The following is a 20,620-nucleotide window of genomic DNA, read 5'->3' as shown; positions in this document are numbered from 1 at the left end:
GTCCAGTAACATATTAATGTTACAATTAAACAGTTTCACTTCATGTAGGCTAGGAACGTTTCACCTGCCGTGGCCCGACCGCTTCTGCTCCACATAAACTTTGTGCGTGATCAAATGTCTCTACAGGTGCTTTCTGAGCTGAAGAGGCTATTCTGCCTCAGACTGGATGCGTCATGCGTCTCTATATTAGAGACGGGAACAAGCGCTGTTCAGCCAAAGTTTCATAATCAGCGAACATTTTTCCAAGTGACACATCCCTCAGAGAGACCGGGTTTCCAGACCGTTTCAGTGGGAGGAAATCTTATCGCATCGCCTTGGTTCTGCGCTGCGCTGTGATCCCCTCTACAGATCTTCAGCTCTCTGTCCACCGTGGGTGCTCCGAGCCGCGCTGAACACAGTGTCCAGTATAAAGCTCTGACGTTCTGATGGGAATCATTTCTTGACTAATTTAGTTACCTCAGCGATGTGCGTAACGATTAAAATGTCAGCTCATCCATGCGCATCAGTGTGCGTCTGGGTAATTCTTTCAAAACAACCAACATCCTTGAGTTTATCTGTCAAAATAAACAGTCAAATGGAAATATCTGTAACCTGCCATTTAACTGTTTTGCCTTCTTGTGAAGATTGTTGCAAAGAGAAACAACTAAACTTGATTAACCCCAGAGCCATGCGTATAAGCTGTACGCCGTGACTGTAAATGAGGGGGAAACGATTTAATCGGATCCTATTCTTTTCACCATGGTTTAATGTAAAGTTTCATTCAGTACAATCTTTAGTTACACCAATCTAACGAGACAGAGCCTGGATTTGTATTCTGAACAGTTTAAACATGTTTAAAACGGAGACATGCGTGACGCGTCTAAAATTCGCACCTGCTCCGCTATTATGGAAATTAAACTAACAAGATGAATAACATGAAATTATTTTAGGCACAGACAACATCTCCCACACTTTTGAAAAGCTTGCAACGCGCCTGGTGCTAATATAATAATATAATAATGCTAAAATGCTCAGATGGGAATTATTTCTTGATTTATTTAGTTACATCCACAATGTTCTGTGTGTGAGGTTTACAATGTCAGAACACCTGCATGAGACAGGTGTTAATTACAATCTGCCAGAATAACTCACCTTCAGATTTCTCCAACACCGTTAAAAATGATCAAATACGGAACATGCCGGCGTGCGCAGGCCAGAGTGCTGAAGCTCGGTGCATTGTTATTATGAAGCTAGGGCACATGTGGAGGACACACACACACACGCGCAAAATATACTTGTTTTCAATTACATTTATTGGGCCCACTTACTTTTTCTTAGGCCCACCCACAAATGAGTTTCTGGCTACGCTTAAGGTTACATATGACAGACTTCTCTGAGCTCCGCAGCCATTACACTTTTCACCTCGCACACCCTCTAGCGGCAGCTCACGCACCCCCTAGCGGCAGCTCGCGCACCCCCTAGCGGCAGCTCGTGCACCCCCAGGGTGCGCGCACCACACTTTGGGAATCCCTGCTCTAACTAGATCCCGAGCGCAGCCACTGCTGCAGCTCACCGCTCCCCACGGGGTTGGGTCAATGCAGAGATGTAATTTCACCAGTGTGTGATGATGACTAGGGGACTTTATATTTAACAAAAGAGTCAAGCAGCTACTTCTAATAATTTGTTTACATTTTTAAAAAGCAACTGTTTGAATAGATATGCCCTTCTTTCCACAGAGAGCCAACTAGAAAAGTTCGTCTGGATTAGTAAATTTATAAAATGAATTAGAATGACCTTTTTGGTTGGAGACGCTCCTTCCATATCTTCTTTGAAAAGACGCGCCGTTTTCACTTTCAGGACGACCGTTCTGAACTCAGGAAGAGAAACAGGTGAAATGCTCCGACACGGGCCAAAGCATGAATGAGTGAAAAAGAGTCAGGCTCACCTCTGAGCTGCGATGGCTGCAATGCCCCTGCTTCCTTCTGAGGGAGTCCCCCCTCGGCTCGTCGGCTGAGCCGTTACAGAACCTCGGAGACAGAAATCCTGATGAAGAATCTCCTTCTACACAGAGAGACGTTTCTGTACGGCTGCTGAAACATCCCACTGCCGCGGGCCAATGCTACATCTGTGTGAAACGCTTCTTTTACCCTGGATTTGTTCCTAGAACACTTTCTCTCTTAAAGCAACACCAAGAGAGTGTTTAACATCGATTTCAAACTGGTTTCAGTGGTTCTTGAGCCTCGGGTTCACTCGGGGAATGATTCATATTTACACCTCATTGTTGTGTTTTCTTTGGTGTGCAGGAGACTTAGAAGGATTCAGATAATGGGAGTCTTTGAAAATAAATGGATTGTAATGGGCATGATGCTCAGCAGTGTTTATGAATGCAATAAACAACAGCAGCATACGTAGAAGTCAGCAGAAACAGCACAGCTGCACATCGGGAATCCATGATAGCATCCATTAGTCTTCTAACACACAGACACTTAATGTCTCTGTTGGGGTCCCACTGTGAATTACCAGCAGATATGTGAGTCGGACCCCTACGTTTCTGCTCCCTTTAACCCCTGCTCCCACTATGAGACGTCAGACTCCCCCAGACTTTACCATCACTCTCCACATCGTCGTTGATGAACAAGCTGTCATCCATCGAGTAGAAGCTGGAGTCATCGCTCTCGTCAGAAATGTAATCAGAAGTCAGACTCTGATCAGACGTGGGTCTGGAGAAGCAGCTGGTGCTCTTTGACCTCTGGAGAGACTGGATGTACTTCGCCAAGCTGATGCCTTTAGCTTAAAGACAAACAGGCAGAAGCTTGTTTCACTCTCAGGCAGGAACTGAACCCTTTGTATGAGCTCTGATAGCGTTGTGAGTGCAGTTCTTAACAATAGAATGTGCACAACCAAAGTAAATGGCCTGTATTTGATATAGCGCCTTCTAGAGTCCTGGAACCCCCCAAGGTGCTTTACAACACAACCAGTCATTCACCCATTCACACACACATTCACACTCTGGTGGAGATGAGCTACGATGTAGCCACAGCTGCCCTGGGGCGCACTGACAGAGGCGCCACCGGTCCCTCCGACCACCACCAGCAGGCAAGGGGGTTAAGTGTCTTGCCCAAGGACACAACGACAGCGACAGACTGAGCGGGGTTCGAACCTGCAACCTTCCGATTACAGGGCGAGCACTTAAGTCATGTGCCACCGTCGCCCGTCTATCTTTACATTTGCAATCAAAAATGCTAATTAGAAATATTGCAATCTAATATTCTTGTGCAACTAATGTTTGCAAACCAGACCTGGTCCGAACACGAGACAGGTGGTTCCATCAGGAGGAAAACACATTTAATGATCTGTAGTTTTATTGGCATCATTCAGTTTTAGATCAGGGATGCTCTTTTCCAACTACGACTCCAGTACAGATGAGTATTCATAAAAAGCCACAGACCAAAGTAATGACTTGACACGCGTCAACAGGAACAAATACCAGAAGCCAAACACCAGTTCTTTTTATATAGAAACAGAAAATAAAGCTCCCAAAAGTAGAGTACCGCACTCTCGAGTCACGTGTGGAGCCTGTAGTAAGTTTAGTCTTTAGCTCTGCAGACCATTTATTGCAGCCACAAAACTACTGAATAAAAAACCTGTTATGGATTCACGCATGACAGTTCGTTTAGCCCCGCCTGCCAACACAAGAGCCTAAACTGTGATAGAAACTCTCGCCTAAAAATTGCAGACCCACCAGCAGTGACCATCGACACATACAGGGAGTGCAGAATTATTAGGCAAATGAGTATTTTGTCCACATCATCCTCTTCATGCATGTTGTCTTACTCCAAGCTGTATAGGCTCAAAAGCCTACTACCAATTAAGCATATTAGGTGATGTGCATCTCTGTAATGAGAAGGGGTGTGGTCTAATGACATCAACACCCTATATCAGGTGTGCATAATTACTAGGCAACTTCCTTTCCTTTGGCAAAATGGGTCAAAAGAAGGCCTTGACAGGCGCAGAAAGGTCAAAAATAGTGAGATATCTTGCAGAGGGATGCAGCAGTCTTAAAATTGCAAAGCTTCTGAAGCGTGATCATCGAACAATCAAGCGTTTCATTCAAAATAGTCAACAGGGTCGCAAGAAGCGTGTGGAAAAACCAAGGTGCAAAATAACTGCCCATGAACTGAGAAAAGTCAAGCGTGCAGCTGCCAAGATGCCACTTGCCACCAGTTTGGCCAAATTTCAGAGCTGCAACATCACTGGAGTGCCCAAAAGCACAAGGTGTGCAATACTCAGAGACATGGCCAAGGTAAGGCTGAAAGACGACCACCACTGAACAAGACACACAAGCTGAAACGTCAAGACTGGGCCAAGAAATATCTCAAGACTGGTTTTTCTAAGGTTTTATGGACTGATGAAATGAGATTGAGTCTTGATGGGCCAGATGGATGGGCCCGTGGCTGGATTGGTAAAGGGCAGAGAGCTCCAGTCCGACTCAGACGCCAGCAAGGTGGAGGTGGAGTACTGGTTTGGGCTGGTATCATCAAAGATGAGCTTGTGGGGGCTCTTCGGGTTGAGGATGGAGTCAAGCTCAACTCCCAGTCCTACTGCCAGTTTCTGGAAGACACCTTCTTCAAGCAGTGGTACAGGAAGAAGTCTGCATCCTTCAAGAAAAACATGATTTTCATGCAGGTCAATGCTCCATCACACGCGTCCAAGTACTCCACAGCGTGGCTGGCAAGAAAGGGTATAAAAGAAGAAAAACTCCTTGTTCACCTGATCTGAACCCCATTGAGAACCTGTGGTCCATCATCAAATGTGAGATTTACAAGAATGGAAAACAGTACACCTCACTGAACAGTGTCTGGGAGGCTGTGGTTGCTGCTGCACGCAATGTTGATGGTGAACAGGTCAAAACACTGACAGAATCCATGGATGGCAGGCTTTTGAGTGTCCTTGCAAAGAAAGGTGGCTATATTGGTCGCTGATTTGTTTTTGTATTGTTTTTGAATGTCAGAAATGTATATTTGTGAATGTGGAGATGTTATATTGGTTTCACTAGTAAAAATAAATAATTGAAATGGGTATATATTTGTTTTTTGTTAAGTTGCCTAATAATTATGCACTCCCTGTACATATAGGTGACCCACTCCAAAACCAGCAGTCAAATGAGATATTAGATAACCAAAAAAATACAAAAATGGCCTGCCATACAATGGTTAAACAGCTTTTAATGGCATAACTGCTTGCAGCATTCAACCCCTCACTGCTGTCGTGGAGTCAGATCTTTGCTCTTGTGCATGTTGTTCTGCAGATTTGACTTTCAACACTAGCTGTAAAAAAGTGAAAAAATGGGAAAGTTCAAAATGCTGCAGCCAGTTTCTCAACTAAAACCGACAGACACATGCACATCACTCCAACTGACACGCACTGGCTTCTGGTTACATTTAGGATTCATTTTAAAGTATACAAGGCTTTGAACTGCCCATCCTATCTGGCAGACCTGCTGTCTCCATAAGTACCCATATGCCCCCTTCCATCAGCCCATCACCTGCTGCTGGTTGTTCCCAAGGTACGCTACAAATCACGGGGGGTGCCTTCTTTAAATGCAGCCCCAAAACTCTGGACCTCTCTACCCTACATGTGTGTTTGGCTTCTTCCGTCAGTAGGTTCAAGTCTGCTCTTAAAACACACTTGTTTGGCATTGCCGCCCCACAATGACACCATAAACAGAAACTGCAGGACTCTACTGAAGCCACGTCCCTCTTTTCCGTCTGTCTTAGTGCTGTTTTTCCTTTACTTAATTACCTTTTAATGAGTCATTAAGCTCACTTAATTTCACCTTGAAGCATTTTTTGGCCCTTTTGGTTTTAATTTGTGTCATTTTAACTGCTTTTAATCTTTTTTTGTTTCCTTAATTACTTTGGATAATGTTTTTACTTGTTCTCTTTAACTGTTATTTTTAGTATGTATTTGATGCTTGATTATTTATGCTTTGCCTTTTATGCGTTCTAGCTCATTTCACAGTTTTCCGCTATGTTTCTTTTGTTTGTGTCTGAGCCGTTGGCTCTTTTGTACAGCACTCTGGTTGCTATCTTTGTGCTTTAAAAATAACTTATGTATGGTATGGTATGGTATGGTATGGTATGGTATGGTATGGCATGGCATGGTATGGTATGGTATGGTATGGTATGGTATGGCATGGCATGGTATGGTATGGTATGGTATGGTATGGTATGGTATGGCATGGCATGGTATGGTATGGCATGGCATGGCATGGCATGGTATGGTATAGTATGGTATGGCATGGCATGGCATGGCATGGCATGGCATGGTATGGTATGGTATGGTATGGTATGGTATGGCATGGCATGGTATGGTATGGTATGGCATGGCATGGTATGGTATGGTATGGTATGGTATGGTATGGTATGGTATGGCATGGCATGGTATGGTATGGTATGGCATGGCATGGTATGGTATGGTATGGTATGGCATGGCATGGCATGTATGGTATGGTATGGCATGGCATGGCATGGCATGGTATGGTATGGTATGGTATGGTATGGTATGTAAAGAAGGAGGCCAATGACTAGTGAGTGTGAGAGCCACTATCCAGGATGATACATCCTAGATCCATAAGTACATCAAGGATAAGGTCCCAACAGATGACCTGCTCAGTGAAGGTCTCAGACAATGGCGAACAGAGAAGGAGACGCTGGAAATACAATCATGGGAGGACAACCTCCTACATGGGATGTACCACCAACAGATAACTAAAGTGGCTGATATCAAGAAATCCTACAAATGGCTAGGAAGAGCTGGTCTGAAGAACAGCGCAGAGCACTCTCTCCAGTATGGACTGGAAGCCCCAAGGTCAAAGCGGGTAACACCCCCTAAGGTGGTTGAGAACAAGAGAGCCAAGCTCCTGTGGGACTTTCAGATCCAGAATGACAAAATGGTGATGGTGGACCAACCGGACATTGTGGTGGTGGACAAACAACAGATAACAGCCGTTGTGGTTGGTGTGGCAATACCAAGTGATGTAACATCAGGAAAAAGAAACAGGAGAAACTAGAGAAGTACCAGGGCCTCAAAGAAGAACTTGAGAAAGCCTGAAGAGTGAAGACATCGGTGCCCGTGGTCATCGGGTCACTCGGGGCAGTAACCCCCAGACTAGAGGACTGGCTAAAGCAGATCCCAGATAAAACATCAGACATCTCAGTCCAGAAAAGATCAGATCTAGGAACAGCTAAGATACTGCAGGACCCTCAAGCTCCCAGGCCTCTGGTGGAGGACCCGAGCCTGGAAGGATGAGACCACCCGCGGAGGGTGAGAGGGGGTTTATATATAAATACATGTGTGTGTGCGTGCGTGTGTGTTTACATTAGGGACAAATACATTATTCTTTCACTCATAAAGCACTTGACAATGACTCCGCATCTGAGTCAAAGGGAGCATCTTCTATTTGACTTCAAAACAAACCATTTCCTGTCATAAATGAACAGAGAGGACAGACTGACTGTTGTTGTAGCGTGGACTGTAGGATCTGCCTCGTTCTGCCAGCAGGGGGCTCAGCCAAGCTGAATCCAGGCGACCGAGCCTGAAGCCACCCAGACACAGAGCGCTGTTGTTCAGGTCCAAACCCAGCCTGCTGAGCAGCTGGATGACCGTAGGCCCGTCGCCCCGCTTCACACTCACGGCCAGAGCCCTGCGGAGGTGCTGCTCGTGGGCTCCTTGGCTCAGCAGCAGCTCCACCAGCTCCAGAGGTCCTCCTCTCTCACACACCTGACAAGGTTATCAGAAGCGGATACATTATTCCATTTCTTACTAGGAATGTTAGCCAAGACGGATGGATTTCCCAACCTGAAAAATAAGTGACTCATTCTTGGTCTTTCTGTTGATGTCGGCGCCCAACTCAATCAGACACTCAGCCATCATCGTGTCTCCGTCCATGCAGGCTTTTTCCAGCATTTGGTAGTGTAGCTGCGAGTCACTCCACATCTTAGACAGGGCCAGGCACGACGACTTCCACAGCTAACCACATAAAACACACACTTAGTGGGAGTCTCTGTGTATCTTTTCTCACAGTCGGCTAACACGTTTGGAGTCTTTAATAAATTGCAGTAAAAAAGCAAAGATGTGATTAAATTTGAGCTTTAACTATTAAATACTGTTTTTTAAAAGCTCATCACAGCTGAGCTAACTCTGGAACCTGGCTGAAACATTCTTGACATGAAGGCGGTTACAGTTAATCCCAATGATTGGTGTTGGTGCTAAACTTCAACCATTGTGTTTCAGTAGAACTCACGGGACCCGTCTTCTGGTTGTTCTCCTTTCTAAGGTGGTAGAAGATGTGCCTGTCAAAGTCTTCTCTCTGCAACTCAGCTGCAGCACCCGAGCAGGCGTCCAGCATCCTCAGTGCCACCTGAAAACACTGAGACACAAAACATCATCAGATACAGTTAAAAACACCTTGAGCCAGTTTTATTACCGATACACACCAGCTTTCTGTATGTCTCACCCTCAGAACCACGTCTCACCCTCAGAACCACATCTAACTTTCAGAACCACGTCTCACTTTCAGAACCACGTCTCACCCTCAGAAAACACTCTTCTCAGCCTTCAGAGAGTACAGACGCTTTTTTCTCAGCTCCCTTATCGGCTTCCCCAAGGCTCTTGTCCCGTCTGCCTACAGAGCACTTCTCTGCATTTCTCCTGAAACCACTACTCTTTTTTGGAAATATGGACTTAATTAACTGGTCATTCAACGCGATTGACAAAATTTTTTCTACGATGAGAACGGAGAAGGGGGCTCCCACCTGTCCCGAGGGGACATTCGCTTCGGGATATGCACTCGATTCTTGGGAGGTCTGGCGAATCGTGTGCCTCTCTCAGCTGTCCATCGAGGACGTGGAAGATTTGTGGATGTTCGGCCTGATGATCACTGGATTTCTTCTGATTGGAGTGGGAGGATATCTGGTTTTCTGGAAATTTGGGAAGACGGGAGCGATTGGAGTGGGACCCGTGCCCACGGAATGTGCCGCTCGGGCGGTGACCTCACAGACTGGGACGTTACTCGAGGTGAACCGTAAGCTGGATAATGCCCTCGCAGTGTTGCCTGTGATAGTGCGCAAGATGGATGTCATCTTGGAGAGGGTCGCCGGACGATGTGGGGATGTTTAGAACGTATAATTGGCTTCACTGGTGGACATGAATGACCACTTAGAGACTCCAAGGCAGAGAGGAAAATTATCTCTGCTTGCCCCAAACAAAGTCATGTTTATCCTTATCTGACGCCATAGCAGCCTCTCAAGGCTGCCTCAACACACCCCCACGAAAGGAGGAATGCCGACAGATGCTGTGTCCTTCACCCTCTTCCTTCAGATTGAGACGTCTGCGGGAAACTCAATGTGCTCTCTGTTCCTTATCTCTCCCTCCCACCTGTTGGTCTGCAGCTGGTCGATGTGCCGCAGTGGCAGCTCCCATTGGAGGCTTCAAGATCCCGCCCATCCCCGCCTCCCCATCGGACTCTGATGTTTTATCTGTGCTGTTTGTGCTTCCATGTTTAAAGGAGTTTTTTTTGTATAATAGAGTTACTCCCCGCTGGGGCTAACTCTGCTATGCCTTTTTTTTTTACCTACCCCCACTTATCCTCATGTAACACCCTTTTCATCTATCTATTAAGGTAGCGCGACTCATGTTGCGAATGACCGCAGTCACCAATTCTTGTCATGTGTCTTACCCACGTATGTCTGATCTTTGAATTGTGTGTACTGAAACTCAATTTCGTTTCTCCGTATGTCCTGCACATGTGGTAGAAATGACAATAAATGACTCTGACTTTGACTTTGAGAACCACGTCTCACCCTCAGATCCACGTCTCACCCTCAGAACCACGTCTCACCCTCAGAACCGCGTCTCACCCTCAGAACCACGTCTCACCCTCAGAACCAAGTCTCACCCTCAGAACCACGTCTCACCCTCAGAACCACGTCTCACTGTCAGTACGTGGGTCTGTATTTTGAGGTTTTGGCTAAGTTAATGGTGGGCCTTTTTCCAGTCTGCATATTCTACCTGCTCTATGTAGATGATAGGTGGGTTTAGAAAGGTCAAGACGCGCTATGATAGGAATGTCTGATGAGGTAGCACAGATTGTCAGAACACTAGATACCATCACTAGCTCCATCAGCTCTGTGCACCAGTAGGCTGCTTCTTCTGATAAGAGAAACATGAAGCCTTTTGATCATGCTGCCACCTAGTGGCTGGAGGCTGGTGCTCCTCACCGTACCATACATTAACTAGAAGGCCATACTTTGTGACGTGGTTTACCTTCAGCAGCATCTCAGTGTCTTCTCTGTACTGATGAAGAGAGGCAATGACAACGGAGGCCATGACAGGTATGATCATCCTGGAGAGCTTCTTCTTGGAGACGAGGTAGCTGAGCAGGGTCATACCCCAGTAGTAGATCTCTGATGGAGGGGACAAAGGAAAGATTTCAAATCTGGGGAAATTTCCTAACTACACCACCCTACCACAGAACATGAGTGCAAGTCTAGTCAAAGACCAACTTCAAACAATTTCTCTCTGTGGTAAAATTATTAATCCAATCATATATAAATAAGCCACCACCTGACTTAATTACAAAGCTTTCATAAACCCTTTAAAGTGGTGCCTGTTAAGCCTTTAGCCAGGTGAATACAGCTGCCTACCTCTCTCCTTAGGGAACATCTGTAGTGTATGAAGCACTGTGTCTATCGCGCCCTGCTGGCACAACAGGTCCACCGCACCTGAGCAGTCAGCCAGAGCAGACAGAACCCTCAGTCCACACTGCTGGATGCTGGGACAGCTGATAAACTACAAACACAAGCAAACACTTCATGTAGAAAAGAGCGAGACAATGTTTGAAACCTGCATCTCTTTCTGAATATGTTGCAAAAGGATCATCTGGAGAAGAAAAGGCAAGTGTCCGCATCAGCCCTGCGTCCTATCAACAGTGCTTTGGTAGGGATCCTACCTGACACCTGACGTGTCCTTCTGGTTCATGCTACACATAAAATGCCGTTTAGAGCTGCTTTATTCTTATTAAACCAGCATGTTACATTATTTGTCAGTGAAGAAAAAGATAAAAGGAGGGCATTAATGTTTCTGTTTGTTTCTGACAAAACCTCATGCACCACTGGATGGGTTTAAACTTAACTTTCAGAACGATAAACATCTATATTAAATTCAATTAATTAAAAAATAAAAATAAAACTATAATCGATGAGGGCCACCACAGCTAACAATATGTCAAATAAATGGATAATGAGCGAAATATTGATAAGGCAGTAGCTGGGAGTCACTCACAACACCCCGACTCATGGAACATGAAGACAGACTAATATTACATTTTTTACACTGTTTTCATTGAGTGTAAGAGTCTGAAATGAAAGCTGGTGCATTACATTCCTCCCTTAAAAATGTGATAGTTGTTTAACTCATTAACTGCCATTGACGACTAAAGTTGTCATTTTAAATACAACTACTCACTGTCATTGGCATGTTTTTACTGTGTGGGCGTCGGAACAAGCCCCCGCACTGTGAGAACAAACATCCCAGCTCTGAAGCTTGGTTTATGCTTGACGCATTCACTTTGCGCTTGGTGATGCGGCTCGCGGATGGAACGCGCTTCACAACTCGCAGCGTTTATGGTTTATGCGGCTTGTCTCTGCGATGAGCCAACTTGCCTTTTCTTCTCCAGATGAACCTGAACGGGGCAGCATGGAGCTCTACAGCATGCATCCAACACTACACCATAGTAGAAGTAGAAATTACTGTTGTTTACAACATGGCATTCCAGCATTTTTAACAGCTGTATTCGTCTTTTCCGACAGTGCGAGCTATTTCTCTCCAAGAATTATTAACAACATGTTGATCACGGTGATCTCTGAGAGCTGAATCATACAAATGTCTGTATTTACGAACCTCTGCCATACTAGTTCTTGCCAGTCCGCCATGTATTTCCGCGTACGACCGTCCGCGTGGTTAGAAAATTTCCTAGGTGCGCGGTGCGGAACTTTTGGGCCGTGCGGAGGCGCGGTGGAGGGGCGTGGTTGTTAAAATGACGCAATTTTGTTGCGCAGAGCCATGCGAACCTCGCGGACGCATCAAGCATAAACCAACCTTAAAGCCGATCTTCATCCGCATACGTCACACGTCACGTGATCAGGAAGCAGAAAATCCATGTGTTAGGAGATCGTTTTGGGCCACTGCTGTTAAAAAAGTGAGGCGCGAACTGGAAAAGCTTCTGCCGATCACAATTCAACAAGGTATTATGAAAGAACGCTAGAAATGCGCGGATTGTTCCTGATGTAAGAGGTGAGTCTACTCTTTGTTTTGGTAGTTTTGGCGTCGACATCGTCCTAGCGTGCAACGTTCCGTGACTCTTTAAAAAACAGTAAAAACGCTCTGAGAAACGCTGGCAGCGAATGAGTTGAAGAGCAAGTCACTCGATACCAGGGTCTCTACTCCCACTTCCTGTTTGAAAAATGCACCACAAGGAGGCATTGCCTTGCATGCCAAGAGGGCAGAGCCGCTAACAAAAACCCACACACAGGCCCACTGCGGCACTGTGACATCATATGGTACCAGCTAACGCCATAGGATACCTCTTAGACCAGTGGTTCCCAACCTTTTTCCCAAGGGACCCCTTTTTTTTTACCAGTAAATTTTTTGACGACCCCCTCCCATTCTCTCTTCCAGTACAAACATTATTAAGAAATGATAAAATTGTTCAAGCACATTTTAATATGCTTTGATTCAATAGATAACAGTAATAGTAGGCTCCAGTACAGAACAAAGTCATTAACAAAACCAAACAGAGCATAATGTGCTTGACAGTTTGTATTACTTTTCTGATCACATTGTTTCTTGTAAACACTGATAAATCAATCATTCCTTTCAATAAACGTTTGACACATAAAAAATACACTGAGCAAAATGTACTTAAATGTGTATATTACTGTTTATACTAGATTATTTACTGTAAACGCTGTGATTAATCAACCAGTCCTATCTTTAATGAACTTTTGACACTTGAAAATAAAACAGTGAGCTGAGCAAAATGTCCTTAAAAGTGTGTTACTTTTTCTGTTCTAATTATTTCCTGTCTTAATATCAGTAAACTTTTCACTCATGAAAAAAATGTGAGCAAAATGTAGGCTATAAACAAGTAATAAATGAAGTTTTAACCCCTTAAAGTGGAGAGGTCCTGGCGACCCACTGAGAGGCTTTGGCGCCCCCTTGTGGGGGTCGGGACCCCCAGATTAGGAACCACTGTCTTAGACAATAGCGATGGCAGATTTAAATTCAAATGTAGTAAAAAGTTTTTAGCTGAAGAGGGAAAAGCACTGACACTTTAAGGCAGAATATTTCTATTTCAACTAAGATGTACTCAAGTGCCAAATTATTGACTACATGCATCAATAGCACAATTAAGACACTCATTTATATAGTTTATCAGAAAAAAGTTGATTTGGGGATGACTTGCTCTTTAATCTTTATATTTTTTAAAGGTGTAACTATACCCTCTTTGTGTTCTTATACAGAGGCATTTAGTGCGGTATGTACAAATAATAGACTTTCATATTTTTGTTACATAAAACACATTAAAGAAAACCCAGACAGATGATCTTCATACCCGGTTGAGAACCTCCAGATAGAGCGTATGAGCCTTTTCCACCACACACTGGTTTTTCAGGACTCTCAGATCCACGTCGGCCCTGTCGGGATCAGCGACCGAGACGCCGTGCTCCCTCAAACTCCTGTCTGGGAATCCCCAAACACCAAGCACAGAAACAAAGACAAAGATGGGAGAAAACACACAGACAGAAGGACTCTGTCAGTCGCTAATCTAATTAGGACTGTAGCATGTGCAAAGCTGCTGGGAGAAAAAACAAGTGTTTCAACCTCATTTCCACTGAAATCTAAAAGGAAAAACAGCTGCACTAAATAGGTTTCGTAGTCACTGGTTAGAACAGAAAATAATCCAAAATGGAAGCAAACACAAAGTTTTCACTGACAGCTCAGAGTGAAGACTGGACTGTTGTCGGGACAAAAGGACAGGTGGACTCGAGCATACCTGGACACAGGAAGACCAGGCTGGCCTGCAGCGCCTCCAGCTGCACCTCGGGCAGAAAGTTGTGGACCTTCATGGTGCTGAGGATCTGACTCATGACCGTGTTTAACTCCTCCAGGCTGGCAGTCCTACAAACGCAGGTCAGAATCAGAATCAGAATCAGAAAAGGTTTATTGCCATTGTCAGTGAACAAACAATTCACAAACTAGGAACTTGCTTCGGTACTAACGTGCTACATATAACATGAATAATATAATTAAAAATAGAATAAAGTAGAATAAAATATAATAAACTAGCATAAAACTTAGCTATAAAAAATGGCAGGTAGTGGTAACATGGCCGATAACGTGACGTTGTGTCGAGTACAGAAGACCAGCATGGTTGTGTGTTTATAATCTATTCACAAGTCTAACGGCAGATGGAAAGAAGCTGTTCCTATGGCGAGAGGTTCTGGTCCGGATGGACCGTAACCTCCTGCCTGAGGGAAGCGGCTCAAAAAGTCTGTGACCCGGGTGAGAAGGGTCAGCTGCTATCCGACCTGCACGCCCCCGAGTTCTGGAGACGTACAGGTCCTGGAGAGATGGAAGGCTGCAGCCAATCACCTTCTCAGCAGAGCGCACAATGCACTGCAGTCTATGTTTGTCCCTCACTGTGGCTCCAGCGTACCACACAGCGATGGAGGAGGTGAGGATGGACTCAATGATGGCCGTGTAAAACTGCACCATCATCTGGGTCGGCAGCTTGGCCTTTTTCAACTGCCGCAGAAAGTACATCTTCTGCTGGGCCTTTTTGAGCAGGGAGCTGATGGATGGCTCCCACCTAAGGTCATGTGTGATGGTGGTTCCGAGGAAGCGGAAGGAGTCCACAGTGGTGACGGGGGTGTCCGTCAGGACGAGGGGGAGAGATGGGGCTGTGACTTTCCTGAAGTCCACAATCATCTCCACTGTCTTCTGAGCATTGAGCTCCAGGTTGTTGCTGCTGCACCAGTACACCAGCCGTTCCACCTCCCTCCTGTAGGCGGACTCATCACCGTCAGAGATGAGCCCGATGAGGGTGGTGTCATCCGCAAACTTGATCAGTTTAACGGAGTCATGGCTCGAGGTGCAGCAGTGACTGACCAGAGTTACTGATGGAAGCCCACATACTTAGAAATGTGTTTTTATGCCATGACAAGTTCTTTATCTGACAATCTTAGGACATCGCAGCTCATTTCTTTAGCGGGGTGAGTTCAAAATAACATCTGAACAAAAGGAACGGTTCATCAGAAATCAGGACAGTTCTGCAGATAACCGACTGAAGCCGTCCCAGATCGCCCATCTGCTCTAAATAATCTGTGAGGAACCGAAGACACCCTGGGTGTCGCCACAGGACAGGACAGACTGAAACATGGACATTAAATAAGCAGTTCTGTTCTCTGCTAATGTTCTGTTTCGTGACTTCAAAGGATTTTTTCCCTTCAGCCATGATAATTAGGTGTCATGTGACCTTTGTTGATTGTTTTTCAGGAGGGGTCATGAGAAGACTGCCTAACGTTCTTTTATCTGATGAACAAGAAAACATGTTAATCATAAAAAAAGATGGATAAAGGTTGTGACAGTGACGCTTAAATGAAAGATTGTGCAACCAAAAATCCTGCAGATGATCCTGCGAGATGGGAAACCAGCGTGATTGTCTGGGGATAACTGCTTTATTGACTCTAGATCCGTCTGAGTCCCATCAGTGCATTATGCTTTTATTTTGTAGGAAGCTTTCTATTTATTTTATTGTGTTTATGCCTCCTCGCTCAGCTGGGGAAGATTTTATCATCATCTGTGTCGTTTTGACCCATTTCTACCATTTTGTGCTCTGTGATGAGAAATGAATCCTAAATGAGGTGACGTGCTTTTTTTTTAATCAGTAAGAATATCACAGACCTCCCCTGGAAGAGCAGCTTCAGCAGTTTACAGGCACTGACGGAAACCTCTGCTGAGCTCAGATGTCTCCTCATCATCTCCACCAGGTTCACATGAAGGCCGCTGGACAGCAGCAAGGAGCTCATTCTGCCTGCAGGCAAAGCAGAAGCTATCTGTACCCGACACAGGAAATGTACTGCTGCCATCATTCCACGATAAGCTCCTCCCTTCTCTTCCAAATAAGGAACTTTAACAGGAACTTTAAAATAACCAGAGAACAGACGGCAGCTAACGAGAGTTCATGATCTCTCTGGTACTTTCACTTTCAGGTTAGCAGGATTAAAATGACCTCATTGCTCCAGTTGGTGTTTTAATCTCATATTTAAATCAGCAATCTGGAGTTTTCCCCTTGCAAGAAATATGCAGGATTATTTAGAAATGTATAAAGCGTCAGGGCTAACCTGCACTGGAATATAATGTAGGTATTATACCATTTTAATTTTTTGCTAGACCCCTAAGGTCCCATAGAGCCCCATGCAATTTGAATTGAGCGTCGTTCAACATTAGCCAATTGACCTTTTGCACGTGACCTCACGCATCCTTAGCCATGACGGATGGCAGAAAAACTCTTTGTGCACGTTGACATTCCAGTGAAGCTGTTCAAAACAAGCCAGTTTGTAGCATTTTATTTGGTTGGTCTCTCAGTAAAACGTTACCAGTTTGTTGTGTGTCGTTTTTTATTGAATCATTTTGATGGAAACAGAAGACGGCGATGGACGGCAGCTGTCGGACAAACTAGCAGCTAGGAGGACATGCATTTCCATCCACTTCAGTGAATTACTAAATATTGTTCCAATGTAGGACCACGCGTGTAAAAATGATGTTTTTATTTAATATGATGAGCGTCGCTGTTAAGAGATACCTCGTCTCATCCGGGTGTGTGAGTAGCAGCTGAACCCGGTGACCCAGCCAGCAGCAGAAACTGGCAGGGATCCCGACTTTGTTGTTTTTTTATCAGCTCCAGTGTAAAGTGAAACTCTGTTCATCACATAATGTTATAAATAAATACACTCCAGATTCCAGCTTTAAAGCAGGTCAAATTCTCCTTTAGAGGCTCTGGTTTCAGCTGGCTGAAAAAGCTTTTATAAACCCTGTTTAGCATCCTTTAACATCACCAGCTGGTGTTTACATAGATCCTGGTGGGTATAACCACGTACACAGCAGGGTTTAACCAATACTGATCAGAAATCACACACAACCACGGCTGTTTGGTGACACCCTGTTTGCAAGATGATGAAATCTGTGTTCTGTGTCTCCCGACACTGTGACCCTCTATGTATAACTTCAATGTATTTATTGTCTTTAGTCTGCCACTCTGCACTGTAAAACATAAGAAAAACAAGTGAGACTGGACTGAATGAACATATACTTGTGACTGATCGATATCAGGAACAAAGACAATACATCTACATTACACAGAACAATGTATTCAAAGTAGAAAACAAGCAAGTGTGCAGCAGTCTAGGGCCAGCTCACTGTTGTTAGTGATGAGAGTGGCAATGGCGGTGGTAGCAGCTCTAAACACACTAGGAGAGGAGGAGTGGAGCAGCATGGCAGCCATCAGCTGTCTGTGAACAGGAGTCCTGCAGGGGAAAACACTCATCTGGTTGGGTAGAGGAACTGAAAGCTGTGCAGGTGTGTTTGACGCTTCATCTGTGTGATGTGTACCTGCCGTCTGACTCCTCCTCTGGGTGGTTACCTCGTTCTCCGTGCAGCAGCAGGTTGTGAATGGCCCAGCTCGCTGCTTCCTGGAGCAGCAGAAAGGGGATGAGATGATGGTGTTTGGGTATTTTCAAGGGCTTTAGGGCTAGAAGATGCTGGGCTCACCTGAACGGTGGCCTCAGCAGCGTGCAGTTCCAGTGCAGTACAGCAGTCCTCCATCCAGCACAGGCCCATGTCCTCCACCTCCTCTTTACCTCTGTTCTCCTCCTCCTCTCCTTCCTCCAGACCCTGCTCGGCCACCGCCTTGCTCTGGACGATGGTTGCCGCTGATAGAAGGTAAAGACAAGATTTAAATAAAACACCTCACAGCTAAATACCTAATCTAACCCTGAAGGAACAACAAAAGTAATTAGTTTTTATAATCAAGTTTACAAAGATGCTAACGTGTCTTTACTGAGTGAATGTAAATCTAGAAAGGCAACAGCTGTCAGCTCAGCTTTGTTACATTTTAGTAAAAGATCAAACTTTCTTCTCCAAAAAGACCCTAAAATGTTCAGAGGATGTAACCTAATTGTTGTGTGTGTGTGTGTGTGTGTGTGTGTGTGTGCGCGCGTGCGTGCGTGTGTGTGTGTGTGTGTGTGTGTGTGTGTGCGCGCGTGCGTGCGTGCGTGTGTGTGTGTGTGTGTGTTACTGGCCACCAGAATCAGAGCACACAAGCAGAGAAACTCCTGGCACAGATCCAGAAGCTGCATAGCAGCCCCAGACCATCACACTACCACCACCATGTCTGACTGTTGCTATGGTGATGCTTTAGTCTTAGTTTGGCTCATGATGCACCCAGAAGTCTTTTGGTTTAGCTAAATGTTTCTTTGGTAATCTGAGATGGGCTGTTGAGTTGTTTTGGTCAGCAGAGGTTTTGGTCTTCGAACCCCACCACTTCTTTAGCTCTGGAGTTCCCTAAAGCCTCAGACCCGCTGCTGGGTTCAGGACGGGGCGGGACAGGGCAGGTCATCGTCAGCAGATGTGGACCAGTACGAGTCTTTGCTTCTTTTGCAGTTTGGGCTCTCGTGTTTGCAGGTGGGGTTAAACGTACCATCATGCGTTATGCATCATTTTAGAAATAAGTTAATAAGTGCAACTATTAAATATTTTTGTTGGTGGCGGCTCGTGCCTAGGGGGCTTCAGAAGAAGAACATAGGACTCACAAAATATATATAAAACATACATGAAAATGAAACTAAACGATCTCTGCATCATACAGACTACAGGTGCTGAGTTTAATCTGCATTTGAGTGAAGTTTAAAAATGTTATTTACACTTTTAACACTACCAAATCTACCACAGACCTACACTAACTGGCACGTGCAGAAGACCGGCATGACAAAGTCTCAGGTCAGAACCGCAAATTCTCCACAGTTCACCGTCCTTGGTTGCTGTAGAGCAGCGGAGTTCACCTCGTGGAGTTTTTTGTTATGAAGAACTGGAAAATGATGGGATGTTGCATCAGAAGAAGTGGATGTATTTTTACTATACCACGGATTATTACAGCCTTAAACCGGCAAAGGCAGGATTGAGTTAATGCTTTTAACTTCATAAGATTAGCTTTGTTTGTTTTTTATGCTGAATTTGCATATAATGGTGAATATTAAACATGTTTGTAGAACAATTTTGCTGTTACTGGTCTGTCGGTGACTCAAGAATGGTGATTTGGCGTTCCCTGGTGGTGATATGTGGATAGCACATCTGAAATCAGCCCAGTCGTCACAACCGCAAATATCAGACTTAATTATTAGAATTATGAGGCTATTTTTAATACATTCATAATGTCGACACTTTTCTAATCCGCGTTTCTCCTGAAAACATTTTGTTTTTGACTAGAAATATGATGAATTAATGATGAAATACTTACGCTTAGAGACTAATGTTTAGTGAGTATTTTTATATTATTGTTTCTGCTTGCTTGAATTTTGCTGTTGGTTTAAAAAACCAGGAATTTGACTTGAAATTACAAATATTTTATATATTTTTTTAAATAAACTGTCATTTTTTAATTTGCCCATAAACCATCATTTTATAAGGAAGCAAATAAGAAACAAGTTAATATTACAAACTTATTAAAAACCTTGTTATTCATACGCACCTTCCCATAACAGGTCATGCAAATCTCAGTTGGCATGCGCCTTTCTGCACACCTGCTAACTTGGCCCCATCAAAAAAAATGTCACCAGCCGCCACTGATTTTTGTGCTGCAATGAACGGTCTGTAGATCTAAAGATAAAAACAAATGCTAACCAACAGCTCCACATGCGACTGAGTCCAGGCCTGCCTCTGTGTGTCGGTCTGTGGCTATAAATAGCATCCAGCACGTCGTAACACCTCCATGTATTTCTTTCGTCTCTAGTCCAGCTGTTTCTGACCTTAACTTTTCTGTAATGGGCTTTCATGTCTTCAGCTTGGCCTGACACCGTTCCGAAGTCCGTTCAATTCCTTCGGCTCCCATCCGCTGAGACACTTCTTTAAAGACTTGCGTTCCGTACTGATCAGTCTAGCTCCTGGGTGTGGACTCTCACAACGATGGTGAGGAATGTATGGGGCTCTGAAGATGGCCAAAACTTGCTGTTTCTTGCTCTTTTTCTCACATCTGTGTACAACTAATGAAAATACAAACACCAGAACTCTGAGGTTTGTTTTGGTTGTTGCAAGTACTGACGTATTTCTGTCCCCCAATCAGTGGACTGTGTTGTCGCTCCGCCCTAATTGTACTGTTCCACATGAAAGGGTCGTCAGTGGCGCGATCCGCGTCGGCTGTGTGGACTAGTTTTAATATCAGCGAGACAGAAAAAACAGCAGCCCACCCTGCCCCGACCCGCCTTGAACCCCTGTGGAACCGAGCTATTAGAATGGACCATGGTGC

General features: G+C 44.8%; 1 protein-coding gene across 5 annotated transcripts in view; it reads right to left on the bottom strand.

Moving 5' to 3' along the window:
- lrrk2 (leucine-rich repeat kinase 2) overlaps nt 1-20,620 on the bottom strand; it is a 70,174-nt gene that overhangs the window by 26,340 nt on the left and 23,214 nt on the right. For all 5 annotated transcript variants that reach the window (XM_054732725.2, XM_054732727.2, XM_054732726.2 and 2 more), the window contains 14 exons: nt 17,872-18,032; nt 17,713-17,792; nt 17,521-17,627; nt 16,006-16,135; nt 14,096-14,220; nt 13,655-13,782; nt 10,686-10,830; nt 10,306-10,445; nt 8,285-8,410; nt 7,840-8,010; nt 7,497-7,761; nt 2,587-2,769; nt 1,925-2,040; nt 1,774-1,846 (listed from right to left, as the gene is read on the bottom strand). In XM_054732725.2, coding sequence (XP_054588700.1) covers nt 1,774-1,846; nt 1,925-2,040; nt 2,587-2,769; nt 7,497-7,761; nt 7,840-8,010; nt 8,285-8,410; nt 10,306-10,445; nt 10,686-10,830; nt 13,655-13,782; nt 14,096-14,220; nt 16,006-16,135; nt 17,521-17,627; nt 17,713-17,792; nt 17,872-18,032 — 1,950 coding nt within the window. The remainder of the gene's footprint in view (nt 1-1,773; nt 1,847-1,924; nt 2,041-2,586; nt 2,770-7,496; nt 7,762-7,839; nt 8,011-8,284; nt 8,411-10,305; nt 10,446-10,685; nt 10,831-13,654; nt 13,783-14,095; nt 14,221-16,005; nt 16,136-17,520; nt 17,628-17,712; nt 17,793-17,871; nt 18,033-20,620) is intronic.

This window comes from Nothobranchius furzeri, chromosome 4 (assembly GCF_043380555.1).
Source record: "Nothobranchius furzeri strain GRZ-AD chromosome 4, NfurGRZ-RIMD1, whole genome shotgun sequence".
Classification (NCBI taxonomy): domain Eukaryota; kingdom Metazoa; phylum Chordata; class Actinopteri; order Cyprinodontiformes; family Nothobranchiidae; genus Nothobranchius; species Nothobranchius furzeri.
This window is presented reverse-complemented; position numbering and strand designations above follow the sequence as displayed.